Source organism: Crotalus tigris, unplaced genomic scaffold, assembly GCF_016545835.1.
Source record: "Crotalus tigris isolate CLP2741 ecotype Arizona unplaced genomic scaffold, ASM1654583v1 scf7180000018548.2558034, whole genome shotgun sequence".
NCBI classification, from domain to species: Eukaryota; Metazoa; Chordata; class Lepidosauria; order Squamata; family Viperidae; genus Crotalus; species Crotalus tigris.
Genome location: NW_024097071.1, coordinates 1,837,227 through 1,858,796, shown reverse-complemented (window position 1 = coordinate 1,858,796; position 21,570 = coordinate 1,837,227). Strand labels below are relative to the sequence as shown.

Genomic DNA, 21,570 nt, shown 5'->3' with positions numbered 1-21,570 from the left:
TTACAGACATATTTTCAATTGAAACAAATATTTTCAATTGGTTAAATATTGCAGTCCTATTTTCACAGATGTTATTTGTACTTGTTTGCTGGCCTTTACTAATATCACCCAGAAATCTTATGGACTGGAATTTAGAGAGTCTAAAAAATCTTTTTCCTAAAAAATTGTTTTGTGGCTGATTTATTTAACCTCTCTTATCTCATGCACATTTTGCCTGCACCATCTCCCATCGTTGTATTTTAGATTTCTATAAAATGAGCAGTGCTTTCTCTTACAGAATCCCAGTAATTTCTGCCTATTAGGCAGAATAGCATTTGTAAAGCGAACATTCTTCAAGTTGTTTGCTTATTCATTTTGTTCCTTAATTCTGTGATTCTGAATGTAGCCTTAAATCTTTAGCTAGTTCTTGTTTCACCTTACCTCCCAGGTTGCAACAGGGGGAGGTGGGGCACATGCATCCCCTTCCCTGATTTTGCAGGTCTCTCAGGCACAGCCAAGATCAAACTTCAAAATCCAGAGCAAACTGTTGATTTTTTGTGGCAAAATGGTTCATATTTTAAAGGAGAGAATGTTACACAGGTGCACTAGCCTCCTGCAAAGAAAACTCCCAGCCAAACATTTCAGCTCTACAGTTTCAGAGTTGTCACTGGCCATTTTAAAAAAGGTCCCCCCCCCCCGGCACCAAAATGTACTGCCTAAACCTATCTTAAATAAAAGAATAAAAAATAGACCCATACACCGATGACAAACCAACTTATTTCTCTGTACAATCTACTTCTCACAATACCCTGAGAGTGATCCAGGGGCAATACCCATTATGTTCTGTAAAATCCTAATCACTAGAGATCTGCTTATTCCTTAAACTATTAAAATGAGGCAAGAAGACTAAAGTGCCTGGATCTGAGGGCAGGGGAGGTGTGTGGCAAGAATTGAAGTTTGATATCCCTTGTGTGTAGAGGGCAAAATAAATCTATGTATTGTGAGAAACACAAGAAGCTTACTCTGAAGCAAAGGACAAAATTGGCTTTATTTTCAAAGACACTGTTATCTTTACAGACCAGATCAGGAATTGTATCTTATATTACTAGACAAGGCAACTCCATATGCAATTCTGGGAAACAGATTTAAACAAGACATTATCTGCTGACAGAACTTTTCATATAAGGCAGGGGGAAAGAGAAATTCCAAAGCCAACTCTCTTTCAATCAACTGATGTGCCATGATAGCAATTGGCTTAAGTTGGTGACTGTGTATCTTCTGACCAAAGGCACTTCAAGAACTGATCCTGTGCAACAAGAGAAATGCTTTGTCCCTGTTGGTTTTTGTGTGATTATTTTCAAGGTAGCAGGAGGAGAGACAGAGTCTCTCCAATAGCCTCTATTGGCTAAATTCGTTTTGACAATAAAAGGGTTGGGTTATGTGGAAGAAGCATGGCATGCATGTGCCAGAAACTGACACACTTGGAATAAGCACAAGCAGCAGAAGAAGCAAAAAAAGAAAACCAGGTAAAATTCACTCTGTCCATTCCTTTTTAATAGCCAAGTTCCATTCCCAGGTGAGATGGTTGTGCTTATCATCATCAGTGAAGAGAGACTTATTGCAGTAGTTTCCTCGGGCCACCAGGCCCTTTGGTGCTTCCTCAAGAGGTGTCATGAATTCATACTCTTCTGGCCGTGGCCCATAGCTGCCTACCATGAATACAGCCTTATCCACTAGGAAAAAACAAGCCATAGAAAATCAGTGGAAAATCAGTGTATCAGGAGGTAGGACAGAATAGGATAGAACACAAAACACAAATTATTTTAAATCGCAATGCAAACATTTAATGTAATATTGACTGCAGTTCTCCATCACCTGGATTAAATTCAGGTCATATTAGCCTTCGGTAGAGTTATTTGCAGCTGCTACTGCAACTCACACACAGAAACTATCCCAGAAAGGAATTTGGAACAAATTTTAATTTATATTCTCTATAAAATAGAGAATAACAACAATAGCATCCCCTAAACTCCAAAATGCAGTAAAAATGTCCCAAATTCTACAAGATTATTAAATGTTTCCATATTTCAATGTTCTCACATAGATTTACAACCTCCTTCAATTTCCCTAGTGATCAGATTGTTGTTTCTTCAGAAAGTCATTAAAACGTGACTGTTTTAAAGGGTCATGAGAATGGATTTGCTATGAATGAAGAATTTCCAGTTTTGAGAATGTGTTTTCTGCTTGATTATTCCTTTGGGGTGAAGGTTTATTGAAATATTTTTCTTTTTTGTAATTTCTTTTTTGTTGATACAATGTATTGTTTTAAATCTTATTGTAAGCTCTATAAGCCTCTTAACAATTTTTTCTGACAGTTTTATATAGGGAGGGAGGGAGGAAGGACTGACTTTGGGGCAATTAAAATTAGGATAGAAGAGACAGCTCAGGTTAGCTCAAGTTCTCTGATATTATACATATAAGAGAATTTTCTCTCTGATGTCTAAGAATACCATACAAATGTCTATAGAAAAGGAGGTTTTCAGGCAATTAGCTATATGCCCAGTGTTTACCATGCAAATAGAAATATCAACAGAACAATTTCTGCTCCTATAGATCAGTGATGGTGAACCTATGGCACACGTGCCAGAGGCGGCACTCAGAGCCCTCTCTGTAGGCACGGACGCCATGCCCCAGAGATAGCAACTGTCCCTCTTCAACCAGCCACTCGCTAACTCACCGAGGTCCTACATGGCTGAATGCATCCCAGCACCCATGCGCTCGCTGGCCTCTGTGTGTAGGGGCCAATGGTGTCAGGCAGCAGCCGCCCCAGCCCCTGCCTCACCTTGCCTCGCCTGACCCCGCAGGACAAGCCTCCTGCCCACCGCCCCACCTGCCAGAGACCCCTGGATCTCCCCCCACCCTGCCCGGCCCCCACAGGCATCCCTCCCCACAAGCAACATCACGGTGATCACGCCCACCTTGGCCACACTCACCCAATCTGCCATGACCACCACAGCCACGCCCACCCAGTGAGCCACGCCCACCTGGCACCCGGTGATAAATAAGTGGGTTTTGGGTTGCAGTTTGGGCACTTGGTCTCTAAAATTTTCGCCATCACTGCTATAGATAGTCTCTGTATTACAACTTAGAGGCAAAGGATTTTTGCAAGATTTGTACTGTACAAAAAGGGAAAGGATCACTTTATCTGTAAAGTTTAAAGGTGAGCTATTCAGCACAATCACATCAAGGTGATTTTTGAAAAACACCCAAGGCTATGTTTATAGCAGTATCATCTACAAATACGGAAGAGAAAAGAAAAGAGAAGAAATTATTTCATATATTCACCTTTCACTCCTTTCCGGTAAGTGTTCTGGACATATTTCAAACCAGATACAATATCTTTGTTTACCTGTAAGAGAAAAACAGCCCATTGAGTGAGGTAATTCAATTTAGGTTTCCACTAACCTTACTTTGGGATACTGTAGGAAGAAAACACCATTCTGTCACTACAATAAATAATTTATTCATTTATTATTTCAGTTTATGATGCTCCTGTGATTAACCATCAAACCCTAAATTCAAAATACAGTAAAAGGTAAAGTTAACAGCCCACATCTTCATACACTCAACCATAAAGGCCTATAGTTCAATTTAAGATAGATTACTCACTGCAGCTTGAACATGTCATGTCAAATCTTCAGCTAGTTTTTATGTTGTGCAACAAATGAAACTGCTGATATCTCTTTGTGAGACATTTAGAATTTGAGTTAATGTAATCATCAGTGGGAATGAAATTCTACATCCAGCACAATTACTAGTTATATTTGTTTGATTTTGATTGCTCTTCCTTAAGAGAAAGAGGAAATAAAGCAGTTTTTAGCAAATTAGCCTATCAGTGTAACCACTTCTGCATTTTGCCCAGATCTGTTAAAAAGCACCATTTTACATTTTAGTGATCAAATAAAGATTTTGGGGAAAGCCATATTATGAACAGGTTTTTAAAGACCAGCAATTGGATATATTTAGGACTAAATACATTTGGAAAAAAACCTAATCTATTTTGGGACAATACACTTAATAATGGTATTTGTTCTGATACACTGTTCTGAAATATACTAATAGATTTGTAACTCAAACAATTATATATATTAAGCTAAAACAATAAAAAGCTCATTTAAGAAAAGTAATCAAATTCAGGTTTCTTTTTTCTGTTTCTAATTAAGTTGCATGAGGAAAAAAATAAAACCTTTTTATCAGTTTTGTTGCACAATATATCATAATGTAAAAATAATGTATTATTATTTCATTTAATGAATGAAGCCGAATATATGTGTCCCAGGATAATGTTGCAGGATCCAATCTGGGTGGGTCACCAGGACCAGAGAATTTTATCTTCCAAGCTTTCAGACTCGTGCTGAAGCTCATCCTCAGGGAACTTCATTTAAATTTATTTTTTTTTTGTAATTATAATTAGTCCAGCCAAAAAAAAAATAAAGAATACAAGATTCACTGGGAATACTTTCCTTTCTGCAATAGTCTACTGTTCTGCCTGTAGACAATGTAAACTTCTTATTTTGGTTAATGCTTTATTATTTAAATTGACATATGTGACATTTATGAACCAGCAATGTACAATTTGCACTGTAAGAGGCTGCAATAAAGATATGCAGAATGGAATAGAATCCAGCTCTGGAAAATTTCTATAGGAAAGTCACTCACTTTGAAGTGGATCTTGACTCTATATTCAGCTCCTTCTTTTAATACAAAGGTCTCTTTCTTCAGGGCTTCAAGGTCCCCTGGAACAGAGAAAAATGCCAATCAATCATGTTAAAAGATGTGGAAGAGAACAGCTTTCTTCCCATGGATTCATTTGATTGAAGTACACTGGCGTACCGTACAGATGCATAAGCAGTGGTGTGCTTGTACACATTTAACAAAAGGCTCTGCTGGCTCCATTGCTACCACACAGCTATTACTAAATAGCTAATAGGCACACTAGGTACGGTAGCTCAGCTCTGCTCTCAACCATTTTCTGGCAAAATTCCAGAAAATCAATTCTTGCAAGCCAATATAAGCCAGCTCCAGCATATAAGTATATCTGTGTTGCATATAAGTATATCTGTGTTGCAAATATATGTTAGTATTATGCTTGTTTTAAGCAGGATATGGTAGTTTAAAAATAAACAAACAAAGAAAATAACTTCCCTCAAAGAAATCTAGAAATTACATGAAAAGAGATGGAGGTTTCTTAGTTCTATCTCCCTACTCTTTCACTGTAACATAGTGTTTTTCCAAGGAAACAGAAGTCCCTTTTTATATTTAATTTATTAAACATGCTCTTTAGATGTATCAAATAAGTATGCAGTAAGTATCTTGACAATGAACATAAAATGTGAAAATGCATGCATTAATGAGCCAGAAATATCTATACCTGTGAATTTGTGCATATGAGCACACTTGTGTCATTCCAATTAACTAAAAAAAAACTATGCACTGGAAATATTCTTGCATAGCTATCAGCATGCATATTTGTGTAAGTGAAAGCTAGCAGCATTCACACAGATTGTATAATGCATTTATCAACAAACCATTTGTGGACTTGCTTCCCCTGGAGATTTCGGTTACAGAGGAAGCATCTGTGCTTTGCTAAGCCATGACTTCCTCTCTTATCAAGCAAGAATCCATATAAGGCAAACTGTGACTACTTCTTGCTGATATTAAACTCCTAGGAACACAGATTGTTACTCAAGTATGCAGAAGGAATTATTGTCCTGATGCTGTGCCAACAATGAAGAGATTTAAAGCAGGCAGTCTTCTGGCTGTACTTGAACGCATTAAAAACTTGAGCTGTGAGAAGATTGACTATATCCTACCACTATATTTTAGTTATTTAGCTAATTTATATTACATGCTCTCTCAACATACAGGGGTGTATAATTAAAATAACAATAATGCTATAAAATATTTATTATGCCAGAGGCAATTGAACAATCAAAGATAAACTCTCCAGACAGATTCACAAAACCACCTGATCCAGTGTCTGGAAGAAAAGCTAAATCTTCAAGGTCTTACAAAAAGAAGCAAGGATGAGAGCTATCCAGTTTTTATAACATTTCTCAAGGGATATGGAGCATGTCAACTCTGTTAGAGCTTATCAAAACAAGTAGAGATAACCAGAGACAAGTGGTTCCATAAATAACTAGGCCCTATTCCATTAAGAGCTTTGCCAGTGATAACCAGCTCATTGAGTTGTATCCAGAAGCTTATTGACAACCAATGCAGATCATAAAATAACAGTATAATGTAGGTATACAACGATGAGCCCATGACATTACATTCTGGACCAGCTATTAGCTTCAGAGTAGATTTCAAGGGCAACCACACAACTAATCCAAAGAAGAGGTGATGAAGGCATGAATTGGGCAAGATAGATTTCTGCAAAGGGCCTTTCAATCATGATTTCCAACTTCTCTTCAATGGATGTCATGAGCTTAAGGGTTCCTAGTCTGAACACTGGGTCCGCCTGGCAGAAAGCAATCCCATTCAGAACTAAAGGTGAAAGATCTCCAGGTTCATCAAGCCTCAACATCTTCACCCACATGGTCTTGTTTAGGATTGAAGTTGAATCTGTTCCTCCCCATACAGATCCCAGAACTTCTAGACACTGTCAGTGACTTGATAATATTGCTTGAGCAACTAGAGGCTGAGATGTATAATTGATATTATACGCATATGGGCAGTATCTTACTCTATGCCAAAGGATGACATAATCCAGAGCCTCATGTAGATGTCATACAAAAGCAGGGAGAGAACTGAGCCACGAAGCACCTCATCTCCAACAGGGGTCAAGGGCTAGACCTCTTCCCCCCATCAACATTAATTGGAACTGGCCCCGGGGAAGGAGGAAAACCATTGCAGAACACTATTTCTCCCAATCCCAGCCTAGAATGATACCTTAATCCATGATGCCAAAGCTGCTGAGAGATTAAGGATAGCCAGGATGGGCACACCACCCCCACTATGCCCATCCTGGTCTCACCACAGGTCATCCACAAGCAACTTAGGCCTAATCCAGACAGAAAGATAATCCATTTCTCCCTCTAAAGCTGCAGCCAAATACCTCCTCACCAATCCTTCCATAGAAGATTTGGAAATAGATCAAAAATTAGCCAACACTGTAAAGCAATAGCTTTTGGGGGAAGAGCAGACTATTGTTTCCTTAAGAGCAAAGGGACAACCCCTCACTCAAGTATTAATCACCCCTGAACTCAGCCATATGACATCTCCCAAGAAGCCTTGATCTAATAATCATGTAGCCACACTAAGAGCTCCAAAGAAACCTGCCATCTTTCTTGGGATTAACAGGTTTAAACTCTTTTGCCATTTTATCCTCCAGAGCTCCTCTGAAAACCAGGGGATCCCTCCAGGATTCATGTACACAGAGAGGCCACAGGTACATATAAAGACCAATCCAATACTAAAGACATCCTCTCATTCCAAGAGGAGACTAAGGTTGAATTGGGTATTAGAGCCTTACGAACTTCTCCAGACATTGTCTGAAAGCCAATGGGGTCCAAAAGATGCCTGAGGCAGACCAGTGGTTTTTAGAGAATTCCTGGGGAAGTTCCTAAGGTGGACATGAGCTCCTAAGCCACACACTGCATTCAGGGAAAGCTGAGGGAAGTTTTCCAGTACCATAGGTCTAGGAAACTCCAAACCCTGTCAAAGTATCATGCAGCTCAGAAGAGAAAGCCATAACACAGCAAAGAGGCTGGCAGCAGCAATCCCATCTGTTCTTTGGAACCAGCTACACAAACATCTATAGAAAACTGCCTCTGAAAGCCACAAGAGATTTCCAGACAGCAATATCCATCCTCCTATCCCTGCCTTGAAGATGTAGCTGGTGCCACACCCCAGGTCCAATTGGAAACATTTCTAAGAGCCCCATTCTCACCCACTAAGTCTCAGTAATACATACGAGGTTGGCTCTCATAAGAGCTTTCATTAATACCAGGCTGACCTGGCATTAAGCAGCAACGGCTTGAGCACTTAATATCTTGGCATGGGAGCTAAGCCAAGGAGGCTAAAAAGCAGTATTGGTACTAGCCACTAAGTACACTTTCCCAGAGAGTGGCCCACCCTGCTTTCTACCTTATCTCCCTCTCCCCATCTCTACTAAGATGTTACTGTCTGCCACTACACTCCAAACAAGTCAACATAATCCAAACCCTGTCTCTTTTTCCCAGATTGATGGATCCCATCCCATCCCATCCAACAACCATGTGTCACCAACTAATTCCAACTAATCCCAGACTAGCTGGTCAACCACCACAGACACACCATCCATTAAGGATTCTAAAGTTGGAAAGAGCCCCATAGATCATCTTATGTAATCCTCAGCTGAGTGTAGGATCTTTATGAAAAATGCAGCTTTAACATCTCTAACAGATGGCCATCCAGCCTCTACTTAGATACCTCCTACACTTCGTTAGTTCCCTTTAAATTTTACTTTTAATTCTTTAAAAAAATAGGAAATAACTCATGGTGACCAGAGAAAATAAGAATATTAGGACATTAGACAGATTAAAAGTCAGAAATCCCCTGTTCAAAACCTTTCCTACCTGGAATATCAAGAAACAGGCAATAAGCTATTTCTAAGATTCATCACATTCTGCTCCCAGCCCATCTGCAACTGATATAAATTATCAAAAGCTTGAAACACCTTCCTTGTAAGGAAAAGATGGAAGAATTAGTGTTTTTAATTGGTCATGAGGAAATGAATACAGAGGCATCTGCTAGAAGCTTATATAATTACATAAACTAGACAAACAGAAAGGTTTACTAAGACCAACATAATTAAACTGGTTGATAATGGATTTAAGTCACTGCCACAAGAGTTGTTCACTCAGAGCCAATGAAATGTGGTGGTTTAAGGACTGAACTAATAAATCTGAAATTCACAAGTTCAGTTTTGGACTATTTTTAGATAGTGGTTTAAGGAGAAGAATGATATAGGCCAGAAGGCTACCCACTCCCACTCGTTTTTAATTCCTTCCCTCCAACTGTACAAGAACCTCACATTCCTTCAAGTTACATCACTGAATAACCAGTTGACCTTAAGTAGTCTTCCAAAAGGTTGAGGACTGAGTTGCACTATCTAATACTTCAGAGGTTATTCATCCCAATCCTACTTAACTCAACATTCACAAAATCAAATTCAAAATAAAGCAAGGCCCAGGAATTCCATTCAACCTGCTATATAATGAGGAGAGAATGTTTCCTACCAGTGAGGTCCATGGTGATTGGTCCTGGAGCAGTGTCACATACAAGAGTAAGTCGAGTGACGGTCACATTTGGAAGTGTTGGGTCTGTGGTATCAGGAAAAGGACAAAAGGTTTATTAACCAAAAATTGAGAAACCAGAGGTACTTCCTTGTCTTTTTAATGCAAAAATTATCTTCATAAAGCCTTCAAGTGCACAGGAAATTAGCACATCACTTAATAACTAAGATAAACTTTTTTTCTGATACATTATTAGTTTCTGTCATGCAGGGAAATTCAATCATACCTCACTGTTCCCACTCACACCCTCCATAGAGGACAATAACAATACCTCTCTTCTAGTTTGTTTCTTTAATAAATTTACAAGACAATTGTAACAATTTAAAACAAAATAAAAGCTGAATAAAAACACAACCAATAATTAAAAACATAAATAATATGACACAGTGTAAAATAGTTGCCAAGAATAATCAAATACCTTCCAAGAATAAATGGAATCAACTAAGTAGCAGTCAACATAACCAAATATTATATGAGTTGCATGAATTATCTTTGCTGAAATAGACCATGTGCAGTAACTAAATAATGCTTCAGGTTTTGTTGCTAACTTCAAGTATAAATAATATAAATATGTCTCAACTAATTTCTTCATATGCTAAGAAATACACCAATAAGAGTCTACCTAGCATTGTTGTCAACTTGACTGGAAGCTTTACTCCAGAACTTGTCTAGAAGCCTCTCTCAACATTTCTGGTTTGATCTTTTTAAGCTATGTTCTTGCTCCTGTGCTGAATAGCGAAGTCCTCCACCCAACTAAGATGACAGAAGTAGACTTGCATAATGAAAATAGAATCCATGTCATCTAAAAGAAACTTTGAAAGTTGATCTTCAATAATGGTAAAAATATACTCAGATCAACGTAATACAGCCACTTGGAGTCGCTTTATCAGTAGGAAGGGCAGTACAGAAATTAATAAATAATCTTTTCTCTTTCATTTTTAGGATCAAATTTAATGCTCTCCACCATTAACAATATTAACCCCATTACAAAGCAAATACAAATACTGCCTTTTTTTCTGCCCCCAAAAATGGTTCTTCCAAAGGACCAAGACCTTTTTCCAGCTGTACCTGCAACCACTGGTGCATCCCCCAGCAAAGATTTCTTGTATTTTGCAAGGCTTTCATCATCTTTGTCCAGCTCCTGTAATTCCTGAAGTGTCTTTTGAGGTGGAGGCTTGTAGTTTAGTTTATTGTCTAGCTCATCGTCATCTTCTTCCACATGTACCTCAGGGTCTTTCTCAGTCATGACTGTTGGCTTCAAAAGAAAGATTTGCCAGTTAAGGGCACCGAGTAAGATACTGATTACAAGGTTGGCTGGTTTCTGCTACAGAGAACAACTGTGGGAGTGATGGTCACAGGCACAGCCATTTAAATATTTTCATAAGCAAAAGTATCAAAGACATTTAACCTGCCAATAGATACATTAATTTGTCAAATTCAGATATCCAGTAGATGGACTGCTTTTTTCTGTTAGGAGAGATGCTATTTCTAGATGGAAGGATATAATCCCTCTTAACTATTGGACCAAGAAGAGCTACTTTGTTGAATATTCTTCTCACCTGTATTTGCTCATCCCAGATTCATGACATTGGCAGTATAAAAGAACATGAACTGATCCCCAGAATTTGTCAATCATTCCAGCTCTCAAACACTTTAATGGTGGGGGACATAGCAAAAAAAAAGCACCTGATCTGGCCAGTGAAACAGCCACTGATATTCCTGACTTCCAAAAATAGATTTAATCAATAACTACAGCAAGGTAATTTTTAAACTATATTCTCTTTCTTTCTGTTTACCCATACAGATATACACACACACACACATATATGTAAAATACTATACATGCTGAGTTCTCTTAACAAAGCCAATATGAGCTATAAAATATGAGCCATGGTGGTGCAGAGATTAGAATGCAATACTTCTGCTGACTGCTGGCTGCCTGCAGTTTGGTGGTTTGATTCTCACTAGCTCAAGGTTGACTCAGCCTTCCATCCTTCCAAGGTCAGTAAAATGAGGACCCAGATTGTTGTGGCAATATGCTGATTCTCTAAACTGCTTAGATAGGGCTGTAAAGCACTGTAAAGCGGTATATAAGTCTAAGTGCTATTTCTATTGCTATAACCATTTTAAGATGTGTGAACTTTAATTCCCAGAATTCTCTAGCCAGCATTTTCTAGGTTGAGAATAGTGTACCAGATCCATGCATCAAGGTCAGCTCATGAGGGAAGACTCTACCTCTGGACCACAAATTAAGGGACATCCATCACCACCTCTTTCTTTTTACCATTCACACCTACATATATCAACAGAAAGAGCAGCAGAGTCCCAACTGCTGCTGTAAAAGCATGATAATATTTTTTAACATCTATATTTATGCTACAATAACCAAGAAAGAAGTCTCTGTTCTCCGTGAAATACAAATTCTGGAATATGAGCTATTCTTCCTCATCTTACACAACAATGCATGAATGCACACTAAGGCATCTTTCTCAATCTGGTATCTCCAGAAGTGCAGAATTTCAGTTCCTATATTCCTGGAATTCTCCTGGCTGAGAATTCTGGAGAAGGCTGTTAATGTGAATTTGCACTCATTTACTTCCCACAATATACAGTACTCACCTTCTCTTTATGACATAAATCTAAACACGGTCATACAGGAGGATTCACCCTGCGAGGTAGCAATTAATTGATGAGCCAAACAATTAGAGGCTAAGGACTGCAACTAGATTCAGTCACATTTTTGAAATATATGTAGTATGCTGGGCTTGAAGTTCTGGAGCAGAAAAATAAGTACATAACCTTATTATTTGTATCGGTAACAAAATACTTCATACTGCTTCCAGGATGACCAGCAAACCCTCTGATTAAAGAACCTCTTTGTATCACATTGACAAAGACAAATGACCTTCAGAAGCCGTAGCAGCCACATTACTGAACAAACCATTGATATGACAGCAATAGAAATAAATCAAATAGTTCATGCAGTAACATACAGAGATTTGCATCAAAAGCAGACAATGAAGAAAAATACCTGAATGGAGCTTATTAACAGTTTTTTTTAAAGCTGATCAGTCCAATTGCAAATATCATATAATTTCCCAACTGCACAATATTTAAAATAGCTGTTGTCTGTATGGTGACCAGGTCCCCTTTTTATGTAGGAAAGAAACATGTGCCTTGTTCCTATGACAACCCATGCCCTGGCTATAGACTCCAAGGAGCTACCACAATCTCTAACACTGAAACTTCTCTGAAATTGAGGGATCCGAAACAAAATTCAGTAAGCAATACGCTCAAGAAGGACTTAAAATAAAATTCCCTTTTCAGCACTAGAAGAATCACTCTGCTGTTAGGTTCTTGGCCAAGGAAGGATAAACAAAATACAAAGTAAAAAACATAAAAAGCTGAGTAGAAAATTATTGCTAATCCATGGTAGACAATATCATGTTGCTCTTGTTTTTAATCTGAGTTCTTGAACAATTACAATAGAGGAGATATATGACATTTGGCTCAAGAACAGATGCTCTGTTCTAATACCCCCCAACTTCATATGTTCCAGATGCATCAGGGTTGCCAAAATTCATGCATGCAGTGATAAAGAATGGCATAAATTTTTGCTAATCTTTCATGCCCTTGCATGGATAACAGGAATAATACATAAAGGCACAATAGGGCAGGCAACCTATTTTGCTCAGAAAAACAAAATGTATTTATTTGAATTTACCAGGCTGCAGCCCATTGGGAACCAGAACGCGCAAGCAGCAGGTGAGCATGCTCCCTTTGTGCAAGCAGTGGGCACATGGGTGCAAAACCATCCCCTTCCCCCCCCCTGCTGCTGCCGCCGCCACTACCAATCCACAAATCTTTCTGGCTCTATTGCAGTGGTCCCCAACCTTTCTGGCTCTGCAGTCCAGGGTTGGGGCCCCCTGCTCTAATGTATGTTTGGATGTGGATATTTTTCAGTACAGATCATAATTTGAATTATGGCTAGTTTAAAGCAAGGGTTATTCATGAATCATAGTAAGAAGTTGGTTTGTTTGAATCCTTAATTTGTCAGATTCAAGCAATACAAACTAACTAATCTAAGCTAAAAATAAAAGTTCTCAAGCTTGCAGATAAATGCAAATTCAGCAACCTGCAGGATGCTGAAAGTTGTAATTCAATAGCAACAGTTTGGACCTCAGATTCTTTACCAGCATATGATAGTAGCTAACTTAGTATAAAACTCCAACCATTATAATCCTCCAGCTTCACCTTAAATGAACATAAGAGATTTGTTTTTCATTCAAATAGACCTAATATGGTGTTATGGCTTGCTCAACATAACAGAGTGATGCCCAACCAGGTTCTGAAGAACCTGTTCTGATCTCAAGAAAATACAAATCTGAGCTCTCATATTTCCTTACAGTCCAAAGTCAGTTTATTAAAAAACTCATTTTTAATTGTAAGAATGGTTCAGAAGATATGCAAATGAGGTTCCTGTTAATCTGAGGCAGATATTGCAGAGAGAGATGGGATTGTCCGATAGATAGATCATTAAAATGTAAAGAATGACAAGAAATATTAAGGAGCTAACTGTGCCTCAGATAGTACAGACAGCTATTGATCCCCCAGTGATCTCATTTTAATTATGGAGGATTTTGGGACAGCTGGTACAAGCAGGGTACCTTGGGATCTCTTGGAAACAGATTGCATCCAAGAATGGCTAAAAACCAACAGGGTTTAGGATTTATGATATGGATTGCACATAGCCCATTTTTATGAAGGAAGCAATTTCTTAAATTAAAGGATCTGAAGTAACATGCAAACTAGCTAGCATTTGGGAGCAAAAGAGTTCTTACAAAAGTTACAGGTTAGTCCAGAATCCACATATTTGTCCTGTAACTAACATCTGTGAACTGTCAGGAGTCAGCACATCTCCTAAACTACAGAAGTTAAAATCTTCCACAGAAAACAGTGTCCTTACTGTCAGTCAATAAGCCCAGTTAAGGAGCTTGCTCCATCACCTTCCTACTAATGCTCTTAAGCTTATTATGTCATCTGAGCTTACATTAGATGCCATTTGGAGCTTCTCAGACATAGAATTTATTATCGTTATCACTATTGGTGATAAATTATAGTACACCTCATCCAAAAATGCAGTTGCTTCAGATTTGGCTGTCACTGCATGCCAAGCATGAAGGGGAGAAAGGATGAGGAGGCAGCAGGCACTTGCTAACTAGACATTTTGGTTAAGAATGCTATAGGAAGTCAGCCACACCCTTACCCTTTGCAGCCAACAAGCAGTTGCTGCTTCCTGTCTGAAAGTCAGATAAGAATAGGCAATAGGTTGGCAAATTTCTCAGCCCCTAACTCTAGGTTATTTGTTCTGGTGTTTCCTGGGTGCTTGCTGACTGCAGGACTAGGGGAGCTGCAGCACCAAAAATTCAAAGGTCACCAGACCACCCATCATTAGCCCACACTAATGTTCACTGAATATCTATAAAATAATGGAAAAATAGAAACATTCAGTCTATAGGAACGACGGAACAGGATGCGCAATGGAATTTTCTCTGGGCAAGGACTGCTCCTTTCCCCTCCTCTCGCCCCCAAATTGTGGAGCAAGCAAAATTCATCAGTTTCTTGCAGCAAAGACGCCAAGCAGTGCTTTTTGTAATCTTCCTTCGGCCGTGTCTCCAAGAAGTGACCCCCTCCCAGCATTGGATCGTGCTGAGGCTTTCCCTGCATTGCAGAGCCATCGCCCTGAAGGCGTTGCTTCTCCTAACCTCCCCCCCCCCCCCCGCTTCCCCTTTGCTCTCTAGAGAGCCACCTTTTCTGCCCGGCGTCCCCGGCTTGAAGGAATCCTTCCAGGGGGCTTCAAGAGCCTCCCCCCATCGGGAGCGACGGGAGACGTCGCTTTTCGCCTCTTCTTCCACTTGCCCTCCTGGTACTTACTTGCTGGCGGCTGCGTCCGGGGTTCCTTTCTGTCTCAGCGTTGGCAGTTAAAAGCAGGAAGGAAGTTGGTTAAAAAAATAATAATCATTTGCAAAAAATCCGACTCGAAGAGGAAGTTGCGGCGTTACTAGTTCTTCTACCGCGCACAGTTCATTTAGAGCCTCTCTGATCTGGGCACACATATACATAAAATACAATAAAGCATAAAAGATGATTAGCTGTTTGTGTGAACTCTTTAAGTATCCTCACTTGTGGTCCTTAGGAATTCGTGCATTATTTCCCCTTGCTTATGATACGTATGCATTCCTTATGTATGTAGATATTGGAAACTGTACAAACAACGGTAGATGCCTTGGATGATATTCAGGTTTGGCTGTGATATTACCGAGGTTTCTAAAGGATGCTATTTCTGGGGAGAAGGAGTTATTAGAGTTAGAAAAATCACACAGCTCATTTTCCACCCTCTCCATCAGCTAGTGTTTCATTTCTCTGCTGTCTGGATGTTCTGCCTTATCTATAATCAAACACTTGAATCAGAAGCATTAGGTATTTGGGGAGAAGAGAAGTAACGAGCTATGTTTTTGTTAAATCCTAATGCAATAGAACAATTATTTTATTTGTATATGTATCTGTATGCAACCTATTTCATGAATTTGTTTTGCAAAAATCTATACAAACTTAACTACTGTCTAGGCTGTATTTCAACAGTGCCCAGTCATATACACTTTCATTTTGAAGAAAATTTGAAAATGGGAAAATTATTGCTGAAAGCCCTGGTAAATACATCCCCAAAAAGTAATTCTGCTATTAATTGTAATGGGATAGATACTTGTTTTCATTAAGATCAAGTGACACCAGAAATTCCTTATAGAGGTGAGTCCAATTTTTTTCCTTGGGGAAAAAATGGACATCTGTAATGCTGAACAGCCTAACACTTTGGGTATTGATTCATAAACAAGTCCTATGCATTTCTTGGATTTTATTTAGAAGAATAAACTTAACATTTACAATTACGGTGCAATATTTCTATTCCTTGACTGAAACAATCTTAGATTGTTTTTTAGTGTATCGGTATTAATGTTTCCATCACAAGCCAATAGCATCCAAAGGCAGCCAAGAAATGTATAAACTTAAGACCTGTCATCCATTATGCTGAAGCAGAAATCAGGGGACCAGCACTGTGTGATAACAGAGCTGAGCCTAAAGGCTGCTTCAAGCTAATGTGGACATGCCCTTCCCCTCATGTTCCTAGCTAGCCTCATCTGCCAACATTCTCTTTCTCTCCTAAAAGAGCTGGACACAGCAGGCTCAGGCCAATGGTCTGTCAGAACATGTATTAACAATTGATTGCTCAGCCAGTAGTATTGCACATGCTCTAGCTCTGTGGCCTGAGTGGTTAGCTCAACGTGGAAATAGTGCAATAAGAAGAGGACCAAACAATGTGGAAACCAGTATTTGTTGCATATAGGATGGGGGTGGGGATCCTAAATAGTCTTGTAATGCAACTCCTTTATGACTCCAATTTTTTGGAGGGGTTATGATGGCTTGGAGCTTAAGCACTTAGAGATGAGTGACAGAATCTTGCAGCCAGAATCTTTCCATTCCTGCCAAAGCACCGTGATAGGAAGATTTTTCCCACTCATTGTTCATACACAGAAGAGGCAAGACTGCAAAGTAGGAGGAATCAAACAATTGCTTTGCTTATCATGTGCTGCACATGCCAAACCAAGACAAAACCATTCAATAGAGAGCCCAAAACTCATTAACGGAGGCAAGGTAAGTGTTGCTAATAGGCACAGCATATGCATATAATGTTTGGTTGACTCAATGAGGGATGGATAACATTCAGAAGGAGAGTGCTCATTCACCAAACTTGACGTCATTTTAAAACATAAGTCCTTCCTTTTTTTAACTGATGTATTCAAACAAACATAAGGGTAGGGTTATAGTATCTCTTGCTTTCCAGCTTCTGCTGAACAGTAGAAACATCTATAGTGGGCTTTGATTCTGTCAGTGTTGACAGTCTCTTGATACCCACAGATACCCCAGATTAACAGCATTCATTATTTGGTCCCATCTATGAATTAAAGCTAATAAATATACAATAAGAGATTTCAGGGCTCTTGCATATTCAACAGCTATAGAGAAGATATTTCAGTTACTATAGGTCGTTATACAAGTTTTTCTATAAAGGGAATGTATAATTTTTTTATAATTTATAAATTTTATTTTATAAAATTTTAAGGTGCAGACATCCTGTTCTTCACCTCCAGCAGTTCCGTTATCAATTGAGACACTCTGTGTTTAATTGGAAGAGTAATTAAAATAACTGAAACAATTTGAGGTGTGTTACTTTCTATGATTCACTTTCTATGACTTTCTATGATTTAGAACTATGATTTTATTTCCAAATGTCCTACATTCTAGCATAAGAAATGTGAATGGGGACAGTTTTATCAATATCAGCTGCTCCTAAAAGACTGGAAAATTTGGAGAAATTATATGTTTGGAAAATATGTCTGGAAAATAGAGCCCCTACATGAGTGAGATGGATGGTTAAGAAGTTTAATAAATAAATAAATAAATAATATCCAGATTAAATTCTGCCAATTTCAAAGTTTAGCAACATTTTTCAAGTCAAATGGAAACCTATCTCTCCCTATTATTAATAATTTGAATCACTCCCTTATGAAGAAATAGAATCACTGTAAAAGAGTGCAATGGTCCAAATCCAACATTTTATAAGTAAATGTGAATCTTTAATTCACAGGTAAATGATAGACTAAAACAAGACTTTTAAAAGTAACCTCAAAAATATGACTGTTATTAATGTAAATTCCTTGACCTTGAAAAAGTTAATTATGCGGTTGTTTGGGAATGTTAACAATTTTCCCTAAAAACAGCCTCAAATTCATACAAAATCTCATGGACATTCTCAGTTCTCAAAAATAACCAATATTACATGTGTAGTTTTTTTGTAGTATGTCTATCTTTTCATCAGTAGAATAATTCTCTGGAAAATAAACAGAAGTGAACCAAATTTGGCCTGGAGAAGAGAAATTGGCAAAGGAAAAATCAAGTTCAAATATGGGAAGAATCAGCAAGTCTGCAAAGGGGAAATAGGGCAGAGCTTGTTGGTGATTTCTTCATTCTAAACCCCTTCCTTCCCACTCACATGACCCAGAATGGATCTATTTATTATTAAAAGGTTGGAAGAATTCCAGAAGTCATACCCTACACATTTTCCTTCCTTTTTTGCAAAACACTTTTTTCTAATGTTAACTATTACAATTGCCTCACATGGAGATTTCTCTGAGTTCTTTGATGTTCAGTTCATTTTCAGGAAAATAACTTAGTGATATGCATCAGTGTGCAAGCTTCTCTTATTGCTAGTTTCCTGTTTGCAAATTGTACAAATGATTTGTAAAATATGACAAGCTATTCAACTCTTGGGCATTCCTTTTGAGTACATGTACAATTAACCCACATTAAAAGCCATACAAGAATCCCTTATGTATGTCTTTTGGAAGGCAATTGATGTATCAAATTGTTTTCTAATCACTTAGCAGTTGATAACTGTGTATCTTAGTTAATTACTAGTTTAACAGTATCATAAACTTTCTAACAGACAGGAAGCAGCAGGTAAAACTAGGCAAAATCTTAACAGATACCGTACAATTAGCACTGGAGCCCCCAGGGCTGTGTGCTCTCTTCACTTCTCTTTTCTCTCTATACCAACAACTGCATCTCAAAGGATCCCTCTGTTAAAGTACTGAAGTTTGCAGATATAAAACAGTGATTGATCTCATTTGAGACAATGATGAATATGCATACACTCAAAACTGTAGAAATGATAGTAGATTTTAGGAGATTTTAGAATTTTAAGAGAAACCCCCCTATTCTACCACCTCTACCATTTCCTACAATACTAGACAACACAGTATCAACAGTAGAGACCTTCAAGTTTCTAGATTCTACAATATCTCAAGACTTAAAATGGACATCTAACATCAAAAATGTCATTAAAAAAGCACAACAAAGAATGTTTTTCCTGCGCCAACTCAGAAAGCTCAGACTGCCCAAGGAGCTGCTGATACAGTTCTACAAAGGAATTACTGAGTCTGTCATTTGCACCTCTGTAACTGTCTAGTTTGGCACTGCAACCAAACAAGACAGACACAAACTTCAACAGATAGTTAAAACTGACAAAAACAAAAACAAAAAAAACCCACAATTGCTACCAGCCTGCATTCCATTGCGGACTTGTATACTGCACAAGCAAGAAAGAGGGCTGTGAAAATATATACAGACTTCTCACATCCTGGACATAAACTATTTCAACTTCTTCCCTCAAGACGATGCTATAGGGCAGAGCACACCAGAACAACTAAACACAAGGACCGTTTCCCCCCCATGCCATTACTCTGCTAAACAACTAATTCCCACAACACTGTTAAACCTAGTAAGGTTATATTATTATTATTATTCTCATCTTTTCTATTACCTATCCTTATCTTTTTATGACTATAACTTTGTTGCTTGTATCTTACAATTTATATTAATTGTTTTATTTAGTATCTTAGTATGATTTATGTTGTTTGTTTATTTAGTATCCTATGACTATCACTAAGTGTTATATCTTATGGTTTATGATGAATGTATTTTTATTATGATTATGATCATGATTTATCACCTGTTGCTTGTATGTACACTGAGAGCTTATGCACTGGAGACAAATTCCTTGTGTGTCCAATCACAGTTGGCCAATATTCTATTCTATTCTGTTCTGTTCTGTTCTGTTCTGTTCTGTTCTGTTCTATACAATCCTTAGGATGTAGCAGGAATTGTGTCCAATTGAAGATTGGTACAGCAATGAGACTGCTGCTAACTCATGTATAATAGATACATGCTTAAATAAACCCATATAAAATAATAAAGGCTCTATATTTTACATTAGCTCATTTGATAATTTCATAAACTGCTTTATCATTCCAAGACCACTGGGCTATTTTGCCCAGGTTAATTTTTCCTGAGTGCTCACAATCATTGAACTACATCTGAACCCTAACATAAATTTATTTTATGGTTTAGTAAGTAATGCAAACTTTTAAAATGGATTAATTCAATAAACAACAGTTCACTATGAGTTAGCAAGTTGACAAACACCAATAACATATTAATCTATAATGTTTGGGTTAAATGTAATGAATAAATCCAACCACTGATCTGTGTACATTATGGGATGCGCACAAGATGGTGTGACCTGCTCAACAAACAATGATTATGAACCAAGCTACTGATTCTGGTCTATAGACTTTAAGAAAAAAGATGGTTTTAGCTTTACTCTAAAATGTTTCAAATAAAATATCCCAAGTTCAACAACATATTTTCCTCAATCATGTACTCTAGATCTGGCAATGAAAGAGGAGTAATTTACCAAAAAGTAAGTATCCCTGAAACATCTAACAGTTACTTTTGATTAACTGAAAAACAAGATATTGCAACTGAACTTTTGTTATAGAGAAAACTGCTCTATTTTAGTGACAACCTTTGATTCCTCCTCTTACCGTAGTTACAGATGTTTAGCCTCTGATTCATGGCAGCTGCTTAATTCCTGGTCCCAAACTTAAAACTGAGTAAAATTCATAAGATGTGACTATCCTTGAGCATGCTGATTAATTACCCAACAAAGATTTTGATGAATATCCTTTTTGAAAAATTGTTTGGTTAATTGAATGGAGAGCATTATGGAGAGTAAGAATCACATTGCAGTCTTTTGCCACTCTAAATAAAGTGAAAAATTCCATTGATTTTAATAGAACATATTTCCAAGAAGACATATATAAAACTTCAAACTTATTTTCTTCTCTTGCCATATACAGTATTTTGATCTTATTTTCCTCCTATTAAATCTTGTATGAAAAATATTCCTTATTCTAATATTGCTTCTGTAATTTCTTTTAAAACTGTCAATTCTTTGCATTTTGAAATTTCAATATGAAGTAATTGCAATATGAAGCTCACATTTTCTTCTAATTTGAACATATTTTTACTGGACAATATAACTCATGCACACTGTTTTTGTAAAATTCATTCATAAACAAAACTGGGAAGAAGATCGGTAAATAAAGAAGATAAATATCAAATACATAGCATTATAAATTATGTTGATTTGTTAAGACTATTTTTATTACTGAGCATTTTCAGTTTTTACAACTTCAATAAGAAACAAGATACTTTTTTTAAAAAAAAGTCATACTCTGGGTATGGGAACAACCATCTAACCAAGTTAAAAAAAAAAGATTTTGAGCAAGAA

At 37.7% G+C, this 21,570-nt stretch overlaps 1 protein-coding gene across 2 annotated transcripts; it reads right to left on the bottom strand.

Annotated features, from left to right (window-relative positions):
* Positions 1 to 1,008: 1,008 nt before the first annotated feature.
* ARHGDIB (Rho GDP dissociation inhibitor beta) lies at positions 1,009 to 15,409 on the bottom strand. Of its 2 annotated transcripts, none has more exons than XM_039354136.1 (6): positions 15,255 to 15,409; positions 10,389 to 10,575; positions 9,264 to 9,347; positions 4,699 to 4,775; positions 3,325 to 3,388; positions 1,009 to 1,712 (listed from the first exon to the last, which is right to left on the bottom strand). In XM_039354136.1, the coding sequence occupies exons 2-6, from the start codon at positions 10,564 to 10,566 to the stop codon at positions 1,513 to 1,515; spliced, it is 603 nt and encodes a 200-aa protein (XP_039210070.1). In that variant the 5' UTR covers positions 10,567 to 10,575; positions 15,255 to 15,409; the 3' UTR covers positions 1,009 to 1,512. The 2 variants fall into 2 exon arrangements, with proteins under 2 accessions (XP_039210070.1, XP_039210071.1); XM_039354137.1 differs by lacking the exon at positions 15,255 to 15,409 and adding an exon at positions 15,130 to 15,237.
* Positions 15,410 to 21,570: the final 6,161 nt, after the last annotated feature.